The 23,318-nt window shown below is 59.5% G+C and overlaps 3 protein-coding genes across 3 annotated transcripts in view; 1 reads left to right on the forward strand and 2 right to left on the reverse strand.

Annotated features, from left to right (window-relative positions):
• RAB25 (RAB25, member RAS oncogene family) overlaps positions 1-4,403 on the reverse strand; it is a 6,346-nt gene extending 1,943 nt beyond the window's left edge. The window contains exons 1-2 of the mRNA XM_073888600.1: positions 4,135-4,403; positions 731-926 (exon numbers count right to left, since the gene is read on the reverse strand). Of these exons, the coding sequence (XP_073744701.1) occupies positions 731-926; positions 4,135-4,177 (239 nt within the window). The 5' untranslated portion in view covers positions 4,178-4,403. The remainder of the gene's footprint in view (positions 1-730; positions 927-4,134) is intronic.
• A 1,139-nt stretch (positions 4,404-5,542) lies between these two features.
• Positions 5,543-8,367, reverse strand: LAMTOR2 (late endosomal/lysosomal adaptor, MAPK and MTOR activator 2). The gene is made up of 4 exons (XM_025858886.2): positions 8,150-8,367; positions 7,772-7,934; positions 5,944-6,033; positions 5,543-5,732 (listed from the first exon to the last, which is right to left on the reverse strand). Exons 1-4 carry the CDS (start codon positions 8,215-8,217, stop codon positions 5,676-5,678), a joined length of 378 nt encoding a protein of 125 aa, XP_025714671.1. The 5' UTR covers positions 8,218-8,367; the 3' UTR covers positions 5,543-5,675.
• A 727-nt stretch (positions 8,368-9,094) lies between these two features.
• On the forward strand, positions 9,095-22,777 carry UBQLN4 (ubiquilin 4). The gene is made up of 11 exons (XM_025858830.2): positions 9,095-9,299; positions 10,731-10,882; positions 11,241-11,458; positions 12,028-12,290; positions 13,816-13,974; positions 17,663-17,888; positions 18,904-19,043; positions 19,518-19,601; positions 19,737-19,852; positions 20,040-20,226; positions 21,175-22,777. Exons 1-11 carry the CDS (start codon positions 9,192-9,194, stop codon positions 21,325-21,327), a joined length of 1,806 nt encoding a protein of 601 aa, XP_025714615.1. The 5' UTR covers positions 9,095-9,191; the 3' UTR covers positions 21,328-22,777.
• Positions 22,778-23,318: the final 541 nt, after the last annotated feature.

The following is a 23,318-nucleotide window of genomic DNA, read 5'->3' on the forward strand; positions in this document are numbered from 1 at the left end:
GGGGGGGGAGGCCCACCTACTGGCAGTAGGTGGGGCTTCTTCACACTGTGCTGTGTGATTCTTCCCGTTTTATCGATGTGTCAGCCGAGGCTCGTAAGAGCTCTGGTGACTAGTCCAAGAGTGCTGAGAGTGTGTGTGACTGAGCCCTGAACTCCTGCTTGCTGCCCCTCGGCAGCTGCCGTCCCCCATCACACGCACAGACCACCTTCCTCACATTTGGCCCGCTGCTGCCAGGGTTTGGCGTGGCCTCGGCCTCCTCTGAGTAAGATGTAGCTCGGGGGCCAGCCCTTCAGGTGTGTCGTGAAATGGCAAAGGATGCCAAGTGCAAAGCAGAAGTGGGGCCACTCTCGATCCCACAGCCTCCCCCATCCTGGGTCCCCCTGACACCACCTGCTTGTATTATACAATGCCTCGGGTGCTTGTATTAAGCAGGAATTACTTATAACATCTTAGTCCTATGGTACTTGGAGGATTACACCAAATGCTCAATGGAAAGTGCCTCATACCTCCCTGGACACATAGCAAAGGCTCGGGAAGTGGTCCCACAGCTGCTGCTTGTTGCCCTAGCAGTTGGTACCACTGTAACTGGCCTCAGGCCGTGGGGCTCACAGCCCCTGGGGCTCACCAGGGCCACGGAGTCCTGGGCTCCACCCAGGGAGCACATGGCCCCGCGGCCTCTCCTCCGGAGGCACTCCCCGACTTCCCCAGTGCCCCCCGACCCCAGGCTCACGCAGAGGTGATGGCTCGGTACCGCTCCAGGCCAGCTGTGTCCCAGATCTGAGCCTTGACAGCGGCCGTGCCCAGCATGACTGTGCGGGTGGAGAACTCAACCCCGATGGTGGTGCGGCTGTCATGGCTGAACTCGTTCCGCGTGAACCGGGACAGCAGATTGGTTTTCCCCACGCCTGACTCGCCGATCAGCACCACTGCAGGAGAGGAGAAACAGGGCTGAGCTCGGGGGGGGGGGGGGGCATCCCCCGGGGGGGGGGGGGGGGCCCCGGAAAATGAGGGGGGAGCCTAGCCTCCTGGGAGGGGCTTCCAGAATGCTTTTTTTTTTTTTTTTTTTTTCAAGGCTCAACTGCGGCTTTCTTGGTCTGGTCAGCCTACACTTGTGATGGGGTGCCATCCGCGGGCTGTTTGTGGGCATCAGTGTTGAGGGCTACGAGGTTGGCAGGGTGTGTGGATGTGGACGGGGTGTAGGTCTGGGGAGGGCTCATGTTTCTGGACCAGGCCATGTGCCTGTCTGTGTATGAGCCGTGAGGACGAGGAGGCTCAGTGTGTGTGCATGTGTGTGTGTGCATGTGTGTGTATGTGTGTGCATGCATCCGTGCATGTGTGTGCTTGTGCGTGCATGTGTGTGCGCGTGCATGCGTGTGTGCATGCGTGCATGTGTGCGTGTGTGTATTGTTTGTGTGCATGTGGTGTGCATGTGTGTCTGTGCATGCATGTATGCGTGCATTGTGTGCGTGCGTGTGTGCATGTGTGTGCATATGTGCGTGCATGTCTGTGCATGTGCGTGCGTGTGTGTGCATGTGTGTGCGTGCGTGTGCATGTGTGCATGTGTCTGTGCATGTGCATGCGTGCATATGTGCATGTGTGCATGCATGCATGCATGCATGCGGGCAGGAAGCCGCCACGTGAACACAAATGCAGGGAGAACATTTGGCAAGTGACGCATCTGGGGAGGGGGGAAAGTTCAGGGGGGTAAGAAGTTAGGATCCAGCTGTCCCCAAGGAAGGACAGTTAAGAACACCGGGCTGAGTGTGGGACAGGCCTACCCTGACATGCGTTTTCACATGAACCATGGGAATAACAATACTATTTTTTGGATTGTTGCAAGAAGTAAATGAGATATCACCCAGGCTGATAGTTGTTGTTGGCAGGTCAGTTCTTTCATGGCCAGGTTTCCAGGACTGGGATCTACGGGGCGGGGCGGGGGGCAGTGAAGAGCCTCTGGGCTGGTGCGCAGCGTCCGGGGCCCAGCTTTACCTACCACGGGTGAGCTGGGGGCTGGAGTAGGGAGAAGGGGGCTGGCTGATGCAAGGACGACCCACAAATTGCGCAACCCTGAGCGAACACCCAGGATTATAGGAGGACCCCTAGGCTGGCGCCCTGGGAGCCACATATTCTGGTCACTGGTCCCTCCTTGGCCTCTCACTCGGCTAGTGACCTTGAACAAGCAGCTCAGCTTTTCTAGGTTTTCAGTTTTCTTTTTATAACATCTATAAAGCCCCCTGGAAGGTGTGCAGGGAAGGAAGGAGCTGGGAGCAGTGTGGGCATGGGTGTGTGTGTATTCCTGCCTCCCCCCTGCTGAGACCCTCATCCCAGCTCACCCCTGCCAGTGGGTGGGCCCCTCGCCCTGCCTTCACGCCCAGAAGGTGCTCAGGGCAAGGGCTTTGGAGCCCCAGAGACTTGGGTTTGAGTACTGACTTTGTGACCGTTTGTCAGCTACTCATCCTCGTCTGTAAAACGGAGACACTAGGTGTCAACAGTGGTTGAGCACCTACTATGTGCCAGGCACCATCCTGAAAGCCTTTCACGTATTGACTAACCCCCACCACAGCACCACGAGGCAAGTACCACGATCACCATCATCCCATTTTTAGAGGCGAGAAAAACAGACACTTGGTGGAGAAGCGGCTGGTACCAGACAGCATGGCTGGCTTCGCAAACACAGAGGTGTGCCACCCCGATCTGCCTTCAAAGAAGGACGAGCCCCCAGCCCCCAGCTCCCTCTGCTCGCCCTGCCTCTCCAGGGCTGCCTGCATCCGGTGCCCAAGCAAGGTGAGGGCAGCACAGCCCCCACCGCCCTTGGCCAAGGCTCTGTGATCCTGTGCTGCAGTTTGGCTTCTCCCTGTGTCTCCTCTCCCTTCCTTCCGCCAGAATAGACACCTTATATCCCAAACTTCTCAGTGTCTGCTTCTGGAAACCCCAGCCTGCACGAACTGTAATCGTAATCGACAGAGCTGAGATCTGGCTCCTGACCACTACGCTTGCAAAAGGAGAGACGCGTTTTGGGGTCGTTATGGAGACTAACGAGCTCGGGGCTGGCACAAAGAAGGGCTCAGGAAAGGGCAGCTACTAATAACAGTGCCGCCCCAGCCTCCCCTTCCTGGACAGAGGCCCGGAGTACTGGTTCCCCAACCGGAGTGGCCTGAGTCCCAGCTCCAGTGAGGGTGGGGCTTAGGCGGGGAGAAGCAGTGGGGTGGGGTGGTTGCACCGGGAATCACGGCTCTGCAGTCCACCCTGCCCTGAAGGAGATGTGGAGGTGGGGGTGCACCGGGGCTGGGGTCTACAGGGGTCCCATGCAGGGGCTGAGGGCGAGGAGCAGGAAAGATGCATGCATACTTCCAGGATCAGCCAAGCTGACCCTGTGCCTGGTATGTGGGCCCAAAGGGGCTGCCAAGGGACATCAGACAAGGCCCCAGCCCTCAGAGTCGTCCAGGTTCTTTTTTTTTTTTTTTTAAGATTTTATTTATTTATTTGACAGAGAGATAGACAGAAAAGCACAAGCAGAGGGAATGGCAGAGGGAGAGGGAGAAGCAGGCTCTGCACTGAGCAGGGAGCCTGATGTGGGACTCGATCCCAGGACCCTGGGATCATGACCTGAGTTGAAGGCAGACGCTTAACCATCTGAACCACCCAGGCGCCCCCAGGGTCTTCCAGGTTCTATAAGACCCTGCTCTTGATCTATTACATCTTCCCTGTCTTCACCCCGAAATGGACAGAGCTCTCCTTTCTCTTCTTTCCTGCACATCCACCCAGAAACAGGGCTTTTTTCTCTCCAGGTTATTCCCTCTCTTCTCAGGAGGGAAGTCCTCTCTGAAGTCTGACCTCCATCTCTTGTGCTGCGCGCTTGACAATTCCTAGGGATGTGGGCTTCCTTTGCAAATGGAGCAGAGGGGCCTAACTTGGGCCCCACCGGGGAGTGATCAACATCATTATCTGCACGAGTAGAGCACTCCGGCAGCTCCAGAACTTTTGCCCCAGTAACCAGACCCTCCCCCACTCCCTGCAGCTTGCTTTCTTCTCCAAAGGAATGATGGGCCTGGGGAGAGTCCTGGTAACAGGTAAAAAGACAGGAGGGGTGCTCTCTGGCTCTGACGGTCTCTCTCTTTATGGACCCCAACTCACCCTTGAAGACAAAGTTATAATCTTCCTCGGCTCTGTTCCCCATCCTGGCTCTGCATGGAGGGTACAAGTGGCTTCAGGGGCGGAGGTGACAGGTCTATGCCTTGGCTCAGTACCCTCCACTCTCAGCTCTCCAGAGACCTGGATCCGCTGCTCCTCTCATTGGGGGTAAAGAACCTTCCGCAGGCAGAGGGCTTGAGGGCCCACTTGAGGCTGGGCAGGGCCCGGGAGGCTCAGCTCCGGCAGGTGGGGGTGCTGCAAGGAAGCCGAGAGGAGGGAAGCTGAGAACAGGAAGGACAGGTGGTGGAGACCTGGGGCCCAGGTGGGTGGAGAGAGGATGACGTCAGACAGGTTAGGCAGGTTGAGTGTCTGCTCTCAGCCGGTGCTCCCGCAGCGGGCGGGCAGGCTGGTGGGGGGGGGGAGACGGGGGGGGGGGGGGGGGGGGGGGACCGGGGGGGGGGGGGGTAGCTGGGACAGGCACAGGACCTTCAGAGAGCCAGCTGAGGACTGAGTGCACGGGGCTAGGGCTCCTGGGACCGGGAACCTACCTGGGCAGCCACCAGTGAGTGAGAAATAGCCTCTCAGGGAGCAGAAACCTGCTTGGCCTCCTGGTTTTCCTTCAGAGCCTCTGGTGGGGGGTGATTGGGGGCACCAGGGGAAAGGCTGCTGGGGAGAGGGGTTGGCGCTGACGGGTGCCAATCACCTTGCTGCAGTGCAGAATTCTGGGAGCGGTGTTGTGTCTGCCCCTCCCGACAGCCCAGAGCCTGGGAAGGGCGGTGTTCCTCACCCTGGGTGGAGCTGAAACTCGCCACCTCCTTCTCCCCTGGGACGGTCCCTTCCTCTGGCACTGGGCTAGGGGCTGATAGCTCCCTGTCCACACCTGCTCTAAGGACCCAGGGTAAGCAGAGAGACGGGTGGGGCAGGAGTCTGAGTGCGGAGCAGGATCTGGAGATGCCTCTGAGAGGCCCCCTGGCACCCCCTCCCCAGGATCGGAGGTCTCATGGTAAAGCCCTACCGCCTGCAAAGGGCTTCAAGATCTGGAGGGTGTGAGCGTGGGGTGGCCCTGGTAGGTGGCTAGTGCACACTCTTCCAACCCCAAGGGCAGAAAAGGCATCCCCCCAAAGTTGGGACTGAACGACACTGGCCTTGCAGGGCCCTATATTCTCACTGTCCAATAGGACCCCCAACAGGCCCCCAGCAGCCTGCTGCTTCTGAGGTCGCTCCCAGACGTGTGCCTATCAGGGGGCTGAACTTCTGCTCAGAGGGGCAGGGCCGAGATGGTCATGTCGCTGAGGCGCCCCAGCTGTCAGAGGGCAAGGGGAGAGGTGGGCCCTCAGGAGTCTCTCCTGAGCAATCCTCTGTTCCACCTCCTTCGGCTCCTCCCGTTCAAGAAATCAGTCATCACGCAAGATAGGAGTTCAAGTTTATTCTTGGAAAGAACAAAGTCTCACCCTCCGCCCACCACCCGGAAAGGCTTCCCCAGGGGGCCCTGCCCCTCCAAATGGTCATTTATCTTTTTTGACCCCAGCTTCAGCCAAGGCTCATTATGAGGCGGCTACTTGGGTAAGGGGTTCCTCCAGGTACTGCACCAAGGCCTGGGCCTGCAAGAGGGGAGGAGAAATCAGGCCCGCACAGGATCTGCCACTAGAGGGATCCCCAATCCAGGCCGGCGCCCGCTGCTAAGCACCCAGCCCCCACCCACTCCTGGGAGTCAGCTCTCTGCAGACTCCAAAGAAGGTGGTGGGGTGGGAGTGGACAGTGAGGAGCACAAAGGCTGGGCCCACAGTCGTAGAGGAACGGGTACATACACACCTTGGCCTTGAGCATTCCGAAGCCCACCGTCTCCTTGGCATACATACACAGCAGAAGGTTGGCCACCCGGGTGATGGCAACACGGCCCTCCTGGTGGGGGTGATATCGTGGGATGTAATGTTCCGCCTGGCACCCTTGGCCCTCTCTTTCCCCAAGGGCTCCTCTTCAGGGAGACTATCATCTTCTTCCTTCCATGCCCTGGGCATGCATGGCAGGGGGCTTCAGATGAGGGGCTGTGGCCATAGCCCCGGACGTGGGGTCCTGAGCTCAGACTCCAGGGTCAGCACAGCCCCCTACTAACCAACCTCCCCCCGGGAAACTCAACCTCGCAGAAACTTGGTTTCTCTGTGACCCCTACCTCAGCCCAGTTGGTGAGGATGCTAGTACACAGGAGGGAGTTTTGAAATTGCAAAGGGCCGTCCAAATGGTTGATATCATTATTATGGGTTCACCCCAAAGACCCTCTAAGGAGTGTGGGAGCAATTAACCTAATGTATGATTCTCTTTTCCCATGGTAAAGTTTTTCAAATTGCAGGTCTGACTCTAGGGTTCCATCAATTAAGGAGGTGGGTCAGTATGAAAAAGAAGAGAAACGGAGTGCACTGCATGTTTGTTTTAGTTGGTGGGGTGTGGGCTCTGACTTAAGAGCTATTTCTTTGGCTGGGGTGTGGACAAGACGTTGGAAAGCTGCTGCCCTACAGCACCAACTCTAGGTTAGGCACCAAGCAGGAGTCATCAACTGAACCGAAATGGCATCCTTGGTTGGGCATGGGGTGAGGATGAGGTAGGCAGCCCTGTTACAGTGGAAATCCTTTGGGAAGAGTTCACTCTTGAGCCTTTTCAGTTTGGTTCAGCGAACTTTCACTGGGCATTTGCTGTGTGCTGGGAGCCAGGTGCTGCACTCCCTCCTTCTCTGGCCTCACGTCCTACTCACCTCCCCTATTCCCATGCTGCTCCAACTACATCAACCTCAGGGCCTTTGCACTTGCTGTTCTGTCAGACATGTTCTTCCCCTAGACGGCCATATGGCTGGCCAACTTCCCTCAGATCTTTAATGAAATGTCACCTTTTCAGTGAGACTGTCCCTAATATGTGCCTCACCCCCTCACTTCCATTTCACATAGCATTTTCAATATCTCACAGCCTAGTGTTTTGACTTACATACGTATTTTACAGCACACATAAAACCATAAGCTTCTGTGAGAAGTTAGGAAGGCAGTTTTGGTCCTGTTTGCTTTTTCCCTAATCCTTGAGAACACTGCACGGACCTAAACATGTGTTGGCCGAACAAATACGAAGGTGAGTGAGACCCTTTCTGTTTCCCGGAAATTCACAGTCTAATGGCTACTTCCCCTTTCTGGGCTGCAGCTCCCTCTTCTGTAAACTGAAGGGATGGGCCGAGGGTCTGGAGACTCTGCTGTGCTTCTGTGAGCCTGTGACTCGGGGTGACAACACTGTACAGTTTACATCCTCTCGTGTCATCTTCACGACAAGCCTGTGTCATGCACTCCTGTTGGGCGGTATTACTGTTCCCACGTTGGAGATGCGGTCAGGAAGTTCAGAGAGCTCAAGTGACTTACCCAGGGCTCCACGAATGACAAGTGGCGTGGCCAGCTGAGGCCAGAAGCCCAGGCAGACACTGGGTCCCGGGCCCCCTCCTCACCACTACTTGATGCACAGGGTCCTGCCTACCGCGGTGCTGCAGCAGACCAACTCTTGGTAGCCCGCGGAGAGCCTGTCCCTGCCCCTCCAACCATCCAGGGTGGGGTCCAGGTAGCCCCATGGGGACCCCCTTGGGGGACAGAGGGAGTGGCTCCCCTCTCCATACCATGCAGTCCATGAGGATGAATTTGAGATTGTCTTCGTTAAACGCTTGGTTCCCGTTGCGGTCGTAGGCGGCCCAGATGTTGCTGGCGATAGCCGCGGTGACCCGGGCGTCCGTGTCCCCGTAACCGGAGTAGGCCAGCAGAGAGCCCTCGTTATTCAGCAGCCTGGCGAGCGGCGGGAAGGGGCAGGGACGTGCTCGGGGCGGCGAGAAAACGCCTGCGCTCTCGCCCCACCTCCCGCCGGGGCGCTTCCAGGAAGCAGGGGTCTGGGCAGAGCGCGGCCCTTCCCGCCGGCCGCCGCACCTCTGCCCTCCGCCCCCCCCCCCCCCCGAGACCCTTCCCCAGCGCGCCACGGGCTCGCCTCCTCCGGCCGCACTCACAGCGTGCTCTGGACACCTCCGGTGTTAGCCTGGCTTAGCACCTGGGTCAAAGCCTTGGGACGCAGCATGCCTGCGGCTCCCAGGCCCGGGCTTCCGCGCCAACCCCGAGCTGCCTCCCGCGGGCCTCCGCGGGCACCTCCCCGAGCTCCCCGCCGCTCCGGAACTCCCCGCGACCCGGAGGTCCCGGCCCGGCTCTGGGGTGGCGACGCAACACCGCCCCGCCGCGGGGGGCGCCGGGAGTTGTGGTTCCGTGTGGCCTCGCGGCGCACCCTGGGAACTGTAGTTCGCCTTTCCCGGGGAACCACGCGGTTGTTGGGGGGTAGAGAGCGGGAGCGAGAGGACTGGGGCAGGACTGGAAGGGCGTTTAACAACCCACTCCCCTCCCCGCCACCCCGCGGAGAGAAGAGTCAGCATGCCCGCTTGACAACCCACGACCAGAAACTGAAAAAAGAAATCCCAGTGTTTGTCAGGCACACGTTTGGTTACTTTTCTGGGCAGTTCCCTACGTTATGCACGACCCTGTGAGATGAGACCAAGGCTCGGAAAGGCCTCTGGAACCGTACTCAGTAGACGCCGGGCAGGCCACGACCTCCGGGGGCATAGGCAGTCCTCGAGATGAGAACTTGGGTGGACGTCCAGACGCGGGGGTCAGTCCGCCTCCGACTCGGGAGAGGCCCGGGAGCCGGGACAACGCGGCGGCGACAGGGACACGGCGTTCTGTCCCGGAGCCGGAGTCACAGCGGAGGCGGCGGGCCGGGACCGGCGGCGGGCTGTCTCGGGGAGGCCGCCCCGCCCCGCGAGGCCCGGGCCGCCCCGGCTGCAGTGCTCCCCCCAGGCCGCCCGGGGCGCTGTGGGCGCAGTTTGTCCGGAGGGCGGTGCGGCCGCGGAGAGGGGAGGGGAGGGGAGGGGAGGGGAGGGGAGGGCAGGGCAGGGGAGGGCGGAGGGGCGGAGGCCGGAGCAGAGCCGGCCGGGCGGGCGGCCGGGCGGGGAGGAGGAGGAGGGGCCGGGACGGGCTGGCGGGCGGCCGGGTGGCGGCGGCGGCATGGCGGAGCCGAGCGGGGCCGAGGCCAGGCCCCCCATTCGGGTCACCGTCAAGACCCCCAAGGACAAGGAGGAAATTGTGATCTGCGATCGAGCCTCAGTCAAGGAGGTAGTACGGGCGGCGAGGGTGGCGGAGGAGGGGTCTGCGGAGAGAGGGGTGGCTCCGAGGCGGTGGGGCGGCGGGCGGGGAGGGTGGGGGCCTTGCGGGCTCTCGGAGGGGCGGGAGGGGGGGAGCGGGATTGGGGGCGTCCTACGAGGGGGCTCCGGCCGGCGCGGCGCGTGCGGCGGACTCGAGGCCGGGGCTCGCCTTGTGGCCTGGGTTGGGGGCGTGGCGGAGAGCTGGGAGGGGGCACCTTGCACCGGGGAGGGGCAGGACTCGGGGTCTGAGGGCAGCGTGCGCCCTGAGGACTGGTCCGGGATTCGAGGGGCCGCGGCCGGGCGGCCTCCGGGCTCAGTGCTGCGCCGGGGAGCGGGCGGGGGGCTCCCCCGAGTGCTGGGGCGCGGGGCGCTGGACGAGCGTTTCCCTCGGCCCTTATCCGTCCTACCTGTTCAAATCGAGGTGGTTACAGTGGGCCCTCGGCCCCTCCGGGACTTACGGTGTGCAGTAGGTGCTCAATAAAAGTGTGTCGGCTGAGTGAATGAGGGAACACTGCCTGTGTTCGCCACCCCCTGTGGCAGCTCCAGAATTTCTCATAGGCGGGGCTTAAGATAGGCCATCTGGTTGGAAGGAAGAGATCTGGAAGCTGCCTTGGCTTAGCAAGTGCACTCTTTACTGAGAGTGTCCTGTTTTGGTTTGTTTGGGTTTGCGGGGAGAGCTGATGGATTTGGGGAGTCTGACTCTCCCCAAGCCAGTCTTTAGTGCATTCACTGCTCCCCTCCCCCCTTACAAAATGACTGCATTCCAGAATTTACATGCTCTGCCCTGCAGAGCTCAATCTGAAATCAGCTTTAGCTGAGAGGCCGCGTGTTGGGTCAAGAACTGGGGCTTTGGTGTCAAGACCTGAATTCCAGTCCGCCCAGGGCAAGTCACGTTACTGCTCTGATCCTCGGTTTTCTCATCCTGAAAGTGGAGGTGATAATTCATATCTATCTCATGGGACTGAGACTCTTAACTCCTGAATAGTTGCTGCTGTTAGAGACCATCTGGGGTCTGTGTGTTGTCATTGTTACGCGAAGGCTGGAAGGCAGAGAAACCTGGAGTCTAGAACCGAAGGCTGAAGAGAGACAGGCCTGGGTCCAAGGCTGCTGAAGGACCTGGGACAGAGAGAGCCCCAGGCAGCACCCTCATCCTGGGGAGCTGGAGGGAGGGACCGAGGAGGGAGTCTGGAGAACTGGCTAGGCCTTCTAGGGTGGGAGACGCTGGGGTTGAGCCGAGACAGGAGCCTGTCACTGGTCCATCTCTTTGGTTAACGCGGGAGCTGCTCAGTGCCCCTGGATGGATGGGGTCTCGACTGCAGAGGGGCTTCCCAGACCAGAGGTAGGGTCCCTGGTGGGTGGAGCCCAGGGAGGCTCTGCAGTGACCTCTGCCTCTTGACCACAGTTCAAAGAGGAGATCTCCAGGAGGTTTAAGGCTCAGCAGGATCAGCTGGTCCTGATCTTCGCCGGCAAGATCCTCAAGGACGGGGACACACTGAGCCAGCATGGGATCAAGGATGGGCTCACTGTCCATCTGGTCATCAAGACCCCTCAGAAGTAAGTCCAGGAGAGGAGCAGATCCAGCTGCTGGCCGGGCCGGCCTTCCCCTCTGGTCCTCGCTTCCTCACCTTCACCTGTCCCCGGAGGGCCACGCCACACCCAGGAACGTGGCTCTCAGAGGGATTGCCAGGCAGCCCTACTGTCTCCCCTGCAGGGGAAAGGAACCTCACCTGCCTCTCCCAGAACGCCCTGAAGGCAGATGGTACTAGCTCCACCCTCCCCCTGATTCCCCCCCAGCCCCGCCTGAGGGTGGCTTCGGAGGTGGCTTACGTTAGGGCAGGAGCCGCACCGAAAGGAACTCGGTGTCTTCCCTTTCCTGTTCACTTCAGCGAGGACTTTCTTTCTCTGTCCTCAGGGCTCCAGATCCAGCTGCCGCCACTGCTTCTTCTCCCTCCACTCCAGACCCTGCCTCAGCACCCTCCACCACGCCCGCTTCGCCTGCCACCCCTGCCCAGCCCTCCACCTCGGGCAGTACTACTTCAGAGGCTGGCAGCGGCAGCCGGAGGAGCAGTGGGGGGGGTCCCTCCCCGGGGGCTGGGGAGGGACCCCCCAGTGCTACTGCATCCATACTCTGTAAGCCCTCAGGGAGGAGGGCACAGCCCTGTCTGGGGCTAGGGAGGCGGGGAGAGCCAAGAGGAGGCAGAAACGTGTGGTCCCTGCTTCTGGTCGGATGGGGATGGGGACCCCTGGACATGGCGTTCCAGACACTGGTGCTTGGGCGAAGCCGGGGAGGAAGCCAGTCTACTAGGGCCTCCCCAAGGAGGGGAGCATGGATGAGTGTTCAGAGGGAGGGGCGGAATGGGGTTGGGGATGGGGAGAATATGCAGGGTGAGGGTGTTGAAGTTGGGGACAAGGGGTGTCCGGCAGCAGCCAGCTGGGGAATATTTACTGCTGATTGAGCAGGCCCCCACTGGTCACCCTCTCTGTGCTGTGCCCGGCTCTCAGCCTCTGCCTCCAGAGAGGTCTCGGTCCACTGGGCTCCCATCTCTGCCAGCAGTGGGGCAGGGCTGGGGCCGGGGGAGGGATTGGAAGGGGAAGTGCGAGAAGCAGGCAAGGCTCCTCATGGAGACCTGAGCGCAGTGGCTGCGGCCAGGTGGGGGCAGGGGCTTGTGGCCGACTGTGACCCCGGCCCCTCCCCGCAGCTGGCTTTGGGGGCATCCTGGGCCTGGGCAGCCTGGGCCTGGGCTCTGCCAACTTTATGGAGCTGCAGCAGCAGATGCAGAGGCAGCTGATGTCCAACCCCGAGATGCTGTCCCAGATCATGGAGAATCCCCTGGTCCAGGACATGATGTCTAACCCCGACCTGATGCGCCACATGATCATGGCCAACCCCCAGATGCAGCAGCTGATGGAGCGGAATCCTGAGATCAGCCACATGCTCAACAACCCGGAGCTCATGAGGCAGGTAGATGTGAGAGAAGGTTGGGGTGGGGCCGGACAGGACACAAACCCGGAGGGCACCAGCCGGGCCACCTTGTCCTGCGTTGGCTTGTGTGTGTGCTTGCTCACCCAGCAGCCATGTTGTGAACACTGGGGGTATGGGTCTGGCTTTCCAGGAACTTCTGGAAAGGGAAGTGGAACTCGTAGGCACACAGTTGTAATGCAGTGGGGTTGGTGCTATCATATAGTCTCATGATCCCCCAGGGGCACAGAGAGGGGCTCCCGACCCTGCCCTGGGCCTCAGAGGCGGCCTCTGGAGGAAGTGTCACCCAAGCTGAGACCCAGAGGGGGAGAAAGGGGAGAGCGTTCAGGGCTGAGGGACAGCAGGTGCAAAGGCAGGGGGGCGCTGGGGGAGCCCTGGAGCTGGGCAGGGCCGGTGGCGGACAGAGACCCCACAGAGGCAGTTCCGTGTTGGTCTTTGGGAGCTGCGTCTTAGGGCCCAGGGCACTGGGGGCCAGGGAAGGACGAGGGCAGCAGGGCTGTGGGCACCGGGGCCGGGCTCATCGGAAGATCAGTTCCTTCAGCGCGAGGATCTGCAAGTGTGTTCTTCACTGTCCAGAGCGGTGCGGAGGTCCCTTGGCAGACAGTGAGGGCAGGAGTCACGGGGTGAGGAGTCGGGGTCCCATCTTAGACATAAAGGTGTTTCGGAGACGCAAGTACAGAGCGGGCTTGGGAGTAAGGACTGGGAAGGCGTCCCCAGTCGGGCATGGACAGGCAGGAGCTACGCGGTCATCTGTGTCGTGGGGGCTTGTCCCCTGGGGCTGACCCGGGCCGGCCCTTACTGACACTGAGCTGTTGGGTCCAGAGAGAAAGCCCCCATGCTCGGGTTTCTCATGGTCTGGCCGGGCCAGAAACCTTGGGCCGGGGTTAGAGGGTGTCGGCAGCACTGTCCTGGCTTGAATGCCTTCCCTCCCCAACTTGTGGTCATCTGCCAGGAACCACAGTGTGATCTTGGGCAGGCAGACCCACCTGGCCTCGAAACCTGGCTTCACCGCTTGCTGGCTTCGTGTCCCCAGGGAGTCTCAGCCTATTTTCTCATCAGCAGAATAGGGACAGAAATACCTCCTTGGGACAAGAATTGTGGGGATCCCATGACTTCAGTTGTGCACATGGCTTTGCCAGGTGTCTGTATGTAGTAGGTGCTCAATAGATGTTGATTTCCTCTGCTGCCTCCTTTCTTGCTCAGTTTCCTTTTACTCCCTGACACCTGGGCCTCCTGAACCTGAGGCAGGGGAGCGGTTGCCCTCACCCTGCCTGGGGGTTACTGTACCACAGCACAAAAAGCTGGGTGCCCACAGGGAGGCAGGATTGGAGCCAAGGTGACTGTAAGCGGAAGGAAGTCCAACTTACCTGACCCGCTGCCCCTGTGGGGCGGTTCCTGGGCCCTGGCCCCTAGTCCCGATGCAGACCCCCTCCTCAGGGCCCACCCTTGTCCAAGCTTGGTACTCCCCGGTTTCCAGGGTTCTTCCTGTCTCTCCCTTCTCCACCAGACCATGGAGCTGGCTCGGAATCCAGCCATGATGCAAGAAATGATGCGGAACCAGGACCGGGCCCTGAGCAACCTGGAGAGCATCCCCGGGGGGTATAACGCCCTCCGCCGCATGTACACGGACATCCAGGAGCCGATGTTCAGTGCTGCCCGGGAACAGGTGGGGCCGGGGGCCAGGCTGTGGGAGGGCTGCTGGGGCTCAGGAGTCCCTCCCCCAGACCCAGGCAAGCCTGGGGTGCTGTCTGCTCCTCTTTTCTGATCTAGCCCTCCGAGAGTGGGCCTTGGCTTGAAGCAGTTCTCACGGCATAGGCGGGGATGGTCCAGCTCTGCCTGGGGCGGGGGTGGGGGGTGGGGCGGGGAGACAGTAGGGCAGAAGGTAGCAGAATTCCCTGGGGATGTGGGGGGTGGGGTGGGGCATAGCGTCCAAGGGATCTGACAGCCTCGTGCGGCAGGGGCTCAAAGGTGGTGGGGCAGATCTGGAGTGAGACAGCCGACCCCAGCACAGTGTGTCTCAAGTGTGGTCCACGGATCACCTGCATCAGCATCACCTAGGGGGCTGGTCGATAATCCTGGGCCCCTCCTTTGAGCTATTTATTGATTCAGTTTCTGGAATCAGGCTTGGGAAGATGCACTTTCGAAAGTGCCTTACGAATTCTTCCAACCACATAAAAATTACAGACAAAAATACTGCATTCTTTTGTATCCACGTTGCCCTAACGTGTTGCCGTATATGGAGCTTCAGTGCTTTTTGGCTCTTTTTTTAAGTTTAATGTACACCGAATACGTTATACACTTACACACTTCAAAGTTCCCAAGTTATGCAAAGTAAACAAAAGGAATCCTTCTATTTCCATCTCCCAGCCACCTCCTTTCCACCCCAGAGATAACTAATGTTAGTATTTTTTAGAGTTTCCTGGACATGTTTAATATTTGCAAATAAGACGTTACAGATAGAATTGCAGCCTTCACATATTCCCTGCCCCATTTTACCCCTTTCCCTCTCCAGAGAGAACCAGCACCCTGAAGTTGGTATTTACCATTTCGATTCTTTTATGGCCTGTGTTCGTATCCATAAATAACTTAGAGCATTGATTTGCATATTTTTAAACCTCATAGAAGTGGTATCCTGCTGTTCATATAATTTTTAACTTGCTTTTTCAAAACGTTTAAAAATGTTTTATTGGAGAATAATATGGCTTCAGAAAGGTACACATATCATAAGTGTACGGCCCTATGGATTTTCACACACCGAACACACCCCGCAAACCAGTGCCCAGGTGGGAGGGTGGGGTCTCATGTTAGTTACTTTTTCCTGGTGGAAGAGAAAAGCCCTGTATCCTGAGTGGTTTGTGCTATCCCAACAGATTTCCTTGCTCATGCTGTCTCTGGCCTACAGCAAATCTCCACAAATAAGTGTGTGTCTTGCTGACTCTACAGGGTTCCACTGGTCTGTTTGTCTGTCCCTACAGTAATACCACATTGTCTTAATTAAGTCTGGGTACCTGGTAGAGTAAACCCCCCACCTTATTTTCCAACATCTTCTTGGTTATTCTTGGCATTGCTCTTTCAAATTTTAGAAGGTGCTTATAGGGTTCAACTATGAGTTTTTTAAAGAATTTTTTTTTAAGATTTTATTTATTTGAGAGAGTGAGTGAGAGACAGTACGAGAGGGAGGAGGGGCAGAGGGAGAAGCAGACTTCCACTGAGCAGGGAGCCGGATGCGGGGCTCCATCCCAGGACCCCGGGATCATGACCTGAGCGGAAGGCAGATGCTTAACCGACTGAACCACCCAGGTGCCCCTTAAAGAATTTATTTTAATAAAAAGTTATATAAAGAAGAAAGGAACTTACTTATTTTAAATTATTTTTAAGTATTTAATTAAAAATATACATCAAAGTAATGCATGCACCTGGTTAAAAAAAAAAATCCAGTAGCTGAGAAAGGCTTCTGACAAGCCCTCTGGCTAATTCTGATCCACACTAGGCCGTAGGAGCCGCTGGAACAGTTGGAGGAAGGGAGATTTGGCGTCAGCAAACTGGGGTTCAGATACTTGGCCACCATCTTTAGTGGTGCGGGTTTAAGTGAGTTGCTCCACCTTTCTGAGTCTTAGCTTCCACGTTTTCAGACTGGAGGCGACATAATAAAGCAGCAGTTCTTGATCATTTTGGCCTCAGGACCACCTTAGACGCTTAAGAATTACTGAGGACCCCAGAGAGCTTTTGTTTCTTTGGGTTAGATCTATCAATATTCACTGCATCTGAAATTAAGACTGAGAAACGTAAGGAATGTTTATTAATTCATCTTAAAATAAGAGTAAATCAACTACATGTTCACATAAACAGCATATTCTTTTAAAAAATAGCTTCAATTTCCTAAAACAAAACTTGAGCAGAGAGTGGCCTTGTTTTAGTGTTTGCAGACTTCTTTACTGCAGGACGGCTGGACTCGCAGCTCAGCTTCTGCGTTCGGTCCATTGCAATGTCACATGTCACGTAGCCTCTGGAAAAGGCCATTGAACACTGATGAAGACAACAAAAGTGAAAAAAAGCAAATAGCACCTCAGAACTACAAAAACAGTGCTAAACCTTGCAGGGGTCCCAGGACCACACTTTGAGAACTGGTATATTGGAGGGCTACTGTAAACGTTAGAATAAATGTGCCAGGCACATAGTAGGGGCTCAATAAATGGCTGCCATCATTGCTAGAGGGAGATCAGAAAGAGATTCGGTCCAGAGAGCGTGCCGGGAACAACGGGGCCCAGAGCCCAGCGGTGGTGGGTGCAGGGCGAGTCACCAGGCAGGATGTCGGAAGCAGGGACAGCGCCTGAGGCTGTGGCGTGCGGACCCTGGCCTGCTGGCCTGTTGTCAGCAGGCATCAGGTCAGGCAGAAGAAGCGCAGTGCAGGGCTGCAGGGTCCTGGGTGAGCTCAGGTCCCTGCGACCCACTTTGAGTAAGCAGGAAGCCCCGTGGTGAGGAGCGGCCGAGGCTGCTCAGGTACCTCCCGCTTAGGAGAGGGCCACCCGGCACCCCAGGAGAGGGAGCCTGAGCAGGGGCATAGGGTGTGGACTCCCGTCAGCAAGCACACCCCTGCACAGAGCTCCTTCCTGGGTGCGGTGGATCTGGAGGGAGGAACTTTGGGGGCTGCCTCGGGCAGCACACTATATAATGGGGTGCAGACCCCGAGGTGGGTGACACAGCCGAGGGGGCCCGTTTAGCTGCAGGAAGGAGGCTGAGGAGGAGGAGACCGTGTGGGGGAAGCAGCGGAGGGAGGGCATGCTCAGCCAGAGATGCGCTCCACTGAGGGGCTCAGCTATGTGCGCCTCGGTGGACAGAATGCCACTTAGGGGACCTGGGGGGGTTCGGGGTGGGTGGGTGCTGGACCAAGATGGCTGGAAAAGGGGAAGCCTAGAGGCAGATCAGGGCTGAGACGGAGCCGGCTCCCACCAAGCCAACGATCGTTTATTCTAATGTCAGGGGAGGGGTGCAAAGGGGACCTTGTCTCTGCCCCTTGAGAGCTAAGGAAGACAAATACGTCATTACACAATGGGAACAGTGCACGTCAGGTCCCACAGGGCACAGAGGAGACTAGAGCCCGAGTGTTTAGAGCCACCGGGGGAGGCGGGACGTTTCCAGCTACGTGAGGGGTGTTGTGACTGGGTGGCCAGCACTGGCCAGTTCCCACCCTGCAGGATGAGAGGGGAGCTGCCCGTTGTGAGCTGCCCTCCGGGGTCTCAGGCCCCTGTGCCTTTGCCAGGGAGGGGAGGCTGTTAGGTGAGAGGACACAGAGGGCCTGGCCCTTACCCCTGCTTTGTTTCAGTCCTTAACCCAGAACCTTTCCCTCCTCCCAGTTTGGCAACAATCCCTTCTCTTCCCTGGCCGGGAACTCCGACAGCTCATCCTCCCAGCCTCTGCGGACTGAGAACCGAGAGCCCCTCCCTAACCCCTGGAGCCCCTCGCCCCCTACCTCCCAGGCCCCCGGGTCCGGGGGGGAGGGCACCGGAGGATCGGGGACCAGCCAGGTGCACCCGACAGTCTCGAACCCCTTTGGGATCAATGCGGCTAGCCTGGGGTCAGGTATGTCCTAGGGTGGAAGGAGCTTAGTGGGGTCACCAGGGTGGTCCCTCTGCCCCAGGACTGAATGGGGCTCACACTGCTCCAGAATATTGAAGACAGGTGAGACTGTATTGAAGCCACGGAGGGGGCTCTGCAGCCTCAGAGGATGCGGGGTGGTTTGGGCTGTGTTTCCTGTCCCTGGGAGCAGGCTGGGTAATGGCTCACGAATAAAGCAGGCCCACCTCCTAAGCTCTTGCAGCCCTGCTGGAACTATCCAGCATCGTCAGTGGGTCAGACTGGGGAGGAGCGTGTGGGGGAGGACTCGGGGCACACCTGGGGCAGGCAGGTGTGAGGCTGGGGAAGAGGGATGTGCAGAGCTGCCGTGGACAGAAGTGGGGGTTATGCACTGCACAATCCTTGGGGATGCCCCATGTATCTGGACTATGACCATACATATGACCCTGGGGGTGTCTTTAGTAGATGCCCTGATTTCTCTGTGCCCCGGGTTGGGGGGCGGGGCGCACCTTGATCCAAAAGTCTCTTCCCCTCTGTGTTGCTTCCGCTCCCTTATTTGTAAAATCAGGGATTTGAACCTGATCCACAGCTTTAAAATTGTACTCCAGTCCCGGGGTGTCTGGACCATCCCCAGGAGAAGGAAGGACCGAGGGGGAGGGGCTCCAGCCATCCTGCCAGGCTCTAAGCAGACCGTTGGCATACTTGGTTTTTGAGCAAGCAAGAAAGGGCCTGTGCCACTAACACAGGTCTGCAAACCACGAGTCTAGGTGACCTCTGTCAGACCCTTTCCAACCCTGACATGGAGCCCGAGTCAGGAAGAGCCCGGGGGGCGTGACCGAGACGCAGTTTCCAACAGCAGCACGGAGAGGGACGCACGCCCCTGTACTCGGGGGCCCGTGTTACTGCTGCCCTCCTGGACTGCGTAACCGCTCAGCATTGCAAGCAGGGAGATGGAAGGGCAGCAGCTGGTTTCCATCTGGACCCCTTTTCTCCTGTTTCGTTGTTTTCCTCCTTGTGCCAGGGGTGTTCAACAGCCCAGAGATGCAGGCCCTCCTCCAGCAGATCTCTGAAAACCCCCAGCTGATGCAGAACGTGATCTCAGCTCCCTACATGCGCAGTATGATGCAGACGCTGGCCCAGAATCCCGACTTCGCTGCTCAGGTACGGAGCTGCCACCAGGGGGGCGCGCTGGGGCCAGTGACTGGCGCCGGTCAGGTCAGTCCCGAGCCAGACCGCGGGGCGGGCGTCTGAGGCCCGCCGCCTCCGAGCTAATCCCGTTACCGTTACCGAGCCTCCCGGTTTGTTCGTTCGCTGTGAGCACTCATGGCGGTGGCTCCTCCCTCACGGAGTTGTGCGGGCTCAGGGAGTGCATACGAGGAAAGTGCCCAGAAGGCAGCGTGGCTCAGAGTGAGCACCATGAACTTGCAAACACTGCCACCAACACCAGGGTGGGGCTGGATGCCCCGGCTCGCGGCCCGGAGTGTGACTCCATCTCCTCCCACTGCCCCACGTCGGTCTCCGGGGGACCCCGAGACCCACACTTCCCGCAGTGGTGAGGGTGCCGAGGGAGACTGGGCCGGGGTGATTCTTGGGGAGGGCGGGCCCAGGCCTCCCCTGCTGCCCTCCCCCCTGCAGATGATGGTGAATGTGCCGCTCTTTGCGGGGAACCCCCAGCTCCAGGAGCAGCTGCGCCTTCAGCTCCCAGTCTTCCTCCAGCAGGTGCGTGAGGCGCCGGGAGCGATGGTGGGTGGGGAGGGTCGAAGGGCAAGGGCAGAGCTCCGTCCGGCCTCAGGCTTGGGTGGCCTCCTGCGTCCTGCCACCTCCCACCGCCTTCCTGTGCCTGTTTCCCGCCAGATGCAGAACCCGGAGTCCCTCTCTGTCCTCACCAACCCCCGCGCCATGCAGGCGCTGCTGCAGATCCAGCAGGGCCTGCAGACCCTGCAGACCGAGGCCCCTGGGCTGGTACCCAGGTGAGGGGGAGCCGGGGCGGGGGGCAGTGAGGTGCGGGCTCCTCCTCCCCGCCCCCTCCCCTGGTGCTCCCTGCTGCCACTGTGTGTCCGAGGGTCTGGTCTCCTCCCTCCGCTCTTCTTCTGTACCTCACGTGCCCGTCCCTTTATCAGAGGCTGCCTCCCACCTCTTGGTCTCTCCTGCCTGCAGCCTTGGCTCCTTTGGGATGTCCCGGACCCCGGCACCCCCGGCAGGCAGCAACACCGGGGCCGCGCCCGAGGCGCCCACCTCCTCGCCAGCACCCCCTGCCACGTCTCCTCCAGCGGGGGCCTCCGGTGCCCAGCAGCAGCTCATGCAGCAGATGGTCCAGCTGTTGGCTGGTGGTGGGAGCTCACAGGTGCGCGGGGCGGCCGGCGCGGGGCGGCCCAAGCAGCAGAATGGAGACAGCGGAGCGCTGGGAGTCAGCCGGCCCCGCCCTCCTCAGGTCCTAGGCGGCCACTTGCTGGCCTTGCCATCCCCAAGTTCCGTTTCTACAGCCGTGGAGTGGGGCTGGGAACAGTGACCGTCCCACTGGCTGCCAGGCACCGCTCTGAGTGCTCCGTGGGAGCGCACATTTGCGCCGAGCCTCACCACAGCCTTGTCAGCAAGTTGCTATCTCTGTCATAAGAGGAAAAGGGAGGCGCAGAGAGGTGAAGTGGCTTGCTCAGAGTCCCCCAGCCAGTAAGTCAGTAACAGAGCTGAGATCCCAGCCCCCGCATGTGGCTCCGGAATGTGCGCCTCAGCCACTGTGCCCCGGCCCTGGTGCTGGTATCGTAGGGCGCCTGGTAACTGAAGCGCCTGTGGCTCTGAGGCTGGGGAGGAGTGTCCTGGGGCATGGGGTCACTGGAGCCCTGGACCACAAAGTCAAGGCCAGGGCATTGGCTGAGGAGTAGCGTAGACCTCAGGCGAGGCCCTTCACCTTTCTCTGGCCTCTTCCCTGGCTCCGTGTGTGGACACGGCCGGGGCTGGAGCACGTGTAGAGCATGCGTCTTCCTGACCGCAGAGCGCTCGGCTCCTAGAGTGCCACGGGCACGTCCAGAGCGCTGATGGAAAGTGTTAGGAGCATGGGCTGATCTGTTTGAAATGTCCGGAAAGATGTGCCCCCCCTTCTATTATGCGGTTGTTTCGTGACCTGGGGTGCACCCCTTTGGCCCCTGTTGGCAGCTCACCCCACCCTGCCCACTGGTTGACCCTGAGGATGTGCGAGAAGACCTACTGCTCCCCTTCCCTCAGCCGCACACCTCAGATTTGACTGGGCCCCGGGGCGGGGGGTCCTGCGCCCACCTCACAAGGCCTGTCCCTCCAGGTGCAGACGCCAGAAGTGAGGTTCCAGCAGCAGCTGGACCAGCTCCACTCCATGGGCTTCATCAACCGTGAGGCCAACCTGCAGGCCCTCATTGCCACAGGAGGGGACGTCAACGCAGCCATCGAGAGACTCCTGGGCTCGCAGCTCTCCTAACCGGCCGGCCGCACCGCCCGCCTGCCCCCTCCCTCTGTGCCTGCTGTCCCCATCTTCTCCCCGTCCCTCCAGACAGCAGGCTGGCTTCAGGGCCGCGGGCCTGGCCCCGGAGCTCTGAGAATTCTGGGTTTACTTGCACATCTCTTACAGAGTCTTCTATCTGGGTCCCACTGGAGCGGGGCTGCGCGAGCCGTTTTCCAGTGTCGTGGGCCGGCCCCAGCTCCTGGCCCCGCTGCCGCGCCTCCCGCAGCCTACAGACGTCCCGGTGGTGGTGTGGGGTTGGCAGGGGGACTGCCAACTGCTCTGCGGGGACGGGTTGTTCCTCGGGGGCCTGGGGCTTGGCTTGTATGGTTACTTGTGGGGGCTCTTCCTTCCCTCCGCCCCCTCCTCCCCCTGGCAGCCGGATCTGAGCTGGGGTCACACACTCGGAGGGAGGGGCAGGTGCACAGGCTGTGTCCTGGTCCCTTCATCCAGGCTTTGTTGGGATGTCCCGAGAGAGGAGATGCCTGTCGTCCTGTCTAAAGAGGGAGGCGACCGCCCTCTCTGTACAAGGAACTGACAAGCCCCGGACCAGCCCCATGATTTGCTAGAGGAAGGGAAGGGGGAGAAGGACCCGAGTCAAAGGCTCAGAAGTTGGAATTGACACTTGGGGAGCGGAAGCCCCACTAGCTGTTTTAGGCGGGAGAGCGCGGGCTCAGGCCTGGCCGAGGAGGCCTAGAGATGCTCACAGAATCGGAGCTGAAGGAAGGGGCTCACAGGGGCTCCTACCGGCTCCGGGGCCCCTGCTGGTGTCCGCAGGTACCACTGGTTTGAGCCCCCCTCAAAAGACACGAAGGGCTTGGGGTCCGTCTCAGCAGTGGGCGTGTGTGTGCGGGCGTAAGCACACACGCGCGGTGAGTTACACAGGAGGGCGGGTTCTTTGCTGATTACTGGTTCCGAGTTCTCTCCCACCCCAGAGAAGTGGGCAGAAGGGCCAGTCTAGGGCGGGAATACGCGCAGTCCAGCCAGCCAGGCCCCCCCGGCTACCCGAGGGTCGTGCGGTTACCCCTTCCAGAGCTGCCAGGGCTGTGAGCAGCACCCCTCCCGCCCCTCCCCTCCTTGCTGTGGGGTTAGTGCAGCAGTCTCTCCCCTGCAGTCCCTGGCCTTTGGAGTCTTCACTGTTTCTTCCAGGCCAGAAAATTCTATTTGAGGAAGGAAAGGAGAGGGCGGCAACCATGCCTTTGATCTGGAGCTGGACGTCCCTCTTGGAGCGCAGAGAAGGCTCTTCTCTCCGCTGCGTAGCCCGGCTGCTCGGAGTTCCCACGGCCGAGCGAGCGGAAGGGAGAGCAGCAGCATCTTCTCCAGATGGGAAAGGGTCCCGAGCAATCCAGAGAGGATGTCTGTGTGGCTCCCCCCCGTCCCTGACGTCCACACTGGGCTTTGTAAATAAATGACGTGGTCTTTGTTGTCACGATGTCTTGGAGTTTGTTTTCTGGGGGAGAAGAGGCTGGCTGACGACAACTTGGTTCAAGGGAGTTTTTATAAAGCAGGATCTGGAGGAAGTGGCAGTTGGGTTCAGCGGGCAGAGGTGAAGGGAGAGCTGGTGGAGCTCAGTCGGGGCTCAGGGCCGGGAAGGGCTGCGCGGCACCAGTCCCCATCCTCCGCGCCGGGCGGAGAGGAGTGTAGAAAAGTCCTTCCTCCCTCTGATGAGATGGCAAAACTGTTCTTCCCTCACCTCAGGGAAAAAGGTCAAAACACAGGAGAGCCTTGCAATCCAGACCTTCTGCAAGCGAAGTCTAGGAGCTTTTGGTCTTGAGCTCCGAGACCAAGCCTGGTCGGCGCGTCCCATGGCTCGTGTGAACTGAGGGAAGTCTCGGGATGGGTTGTCCCGTGCACAAGGTTATGGGCTAGGCCACCGTGAAACACGACGGAGCGGTGAGTGGGAGGCCCCACTTCGGGTAACGTGGACTGGATGTCCCACACTAGCACTTCCACTATACTTCTTTTTCAAG

This window comes from Callorhinus ursinus, unplaced genomic scaffold (assembly GCF_003265705.2).
Source record: "Callorhinus ursinus isolate GAN/ISIS: 27379988/994484 unplaced genomic scaffold, GSC_fseal_2.0 scaffold92, whole genome shotgun sequence".
In the NCBI taxonomy this organism is placed as follows: domain Eukaryota; kingdom Metazoa; phylum Chordata; class Mammalia; order Carnivora; family Otariidae; genus Callorhinus; species Callorhinus ursinus.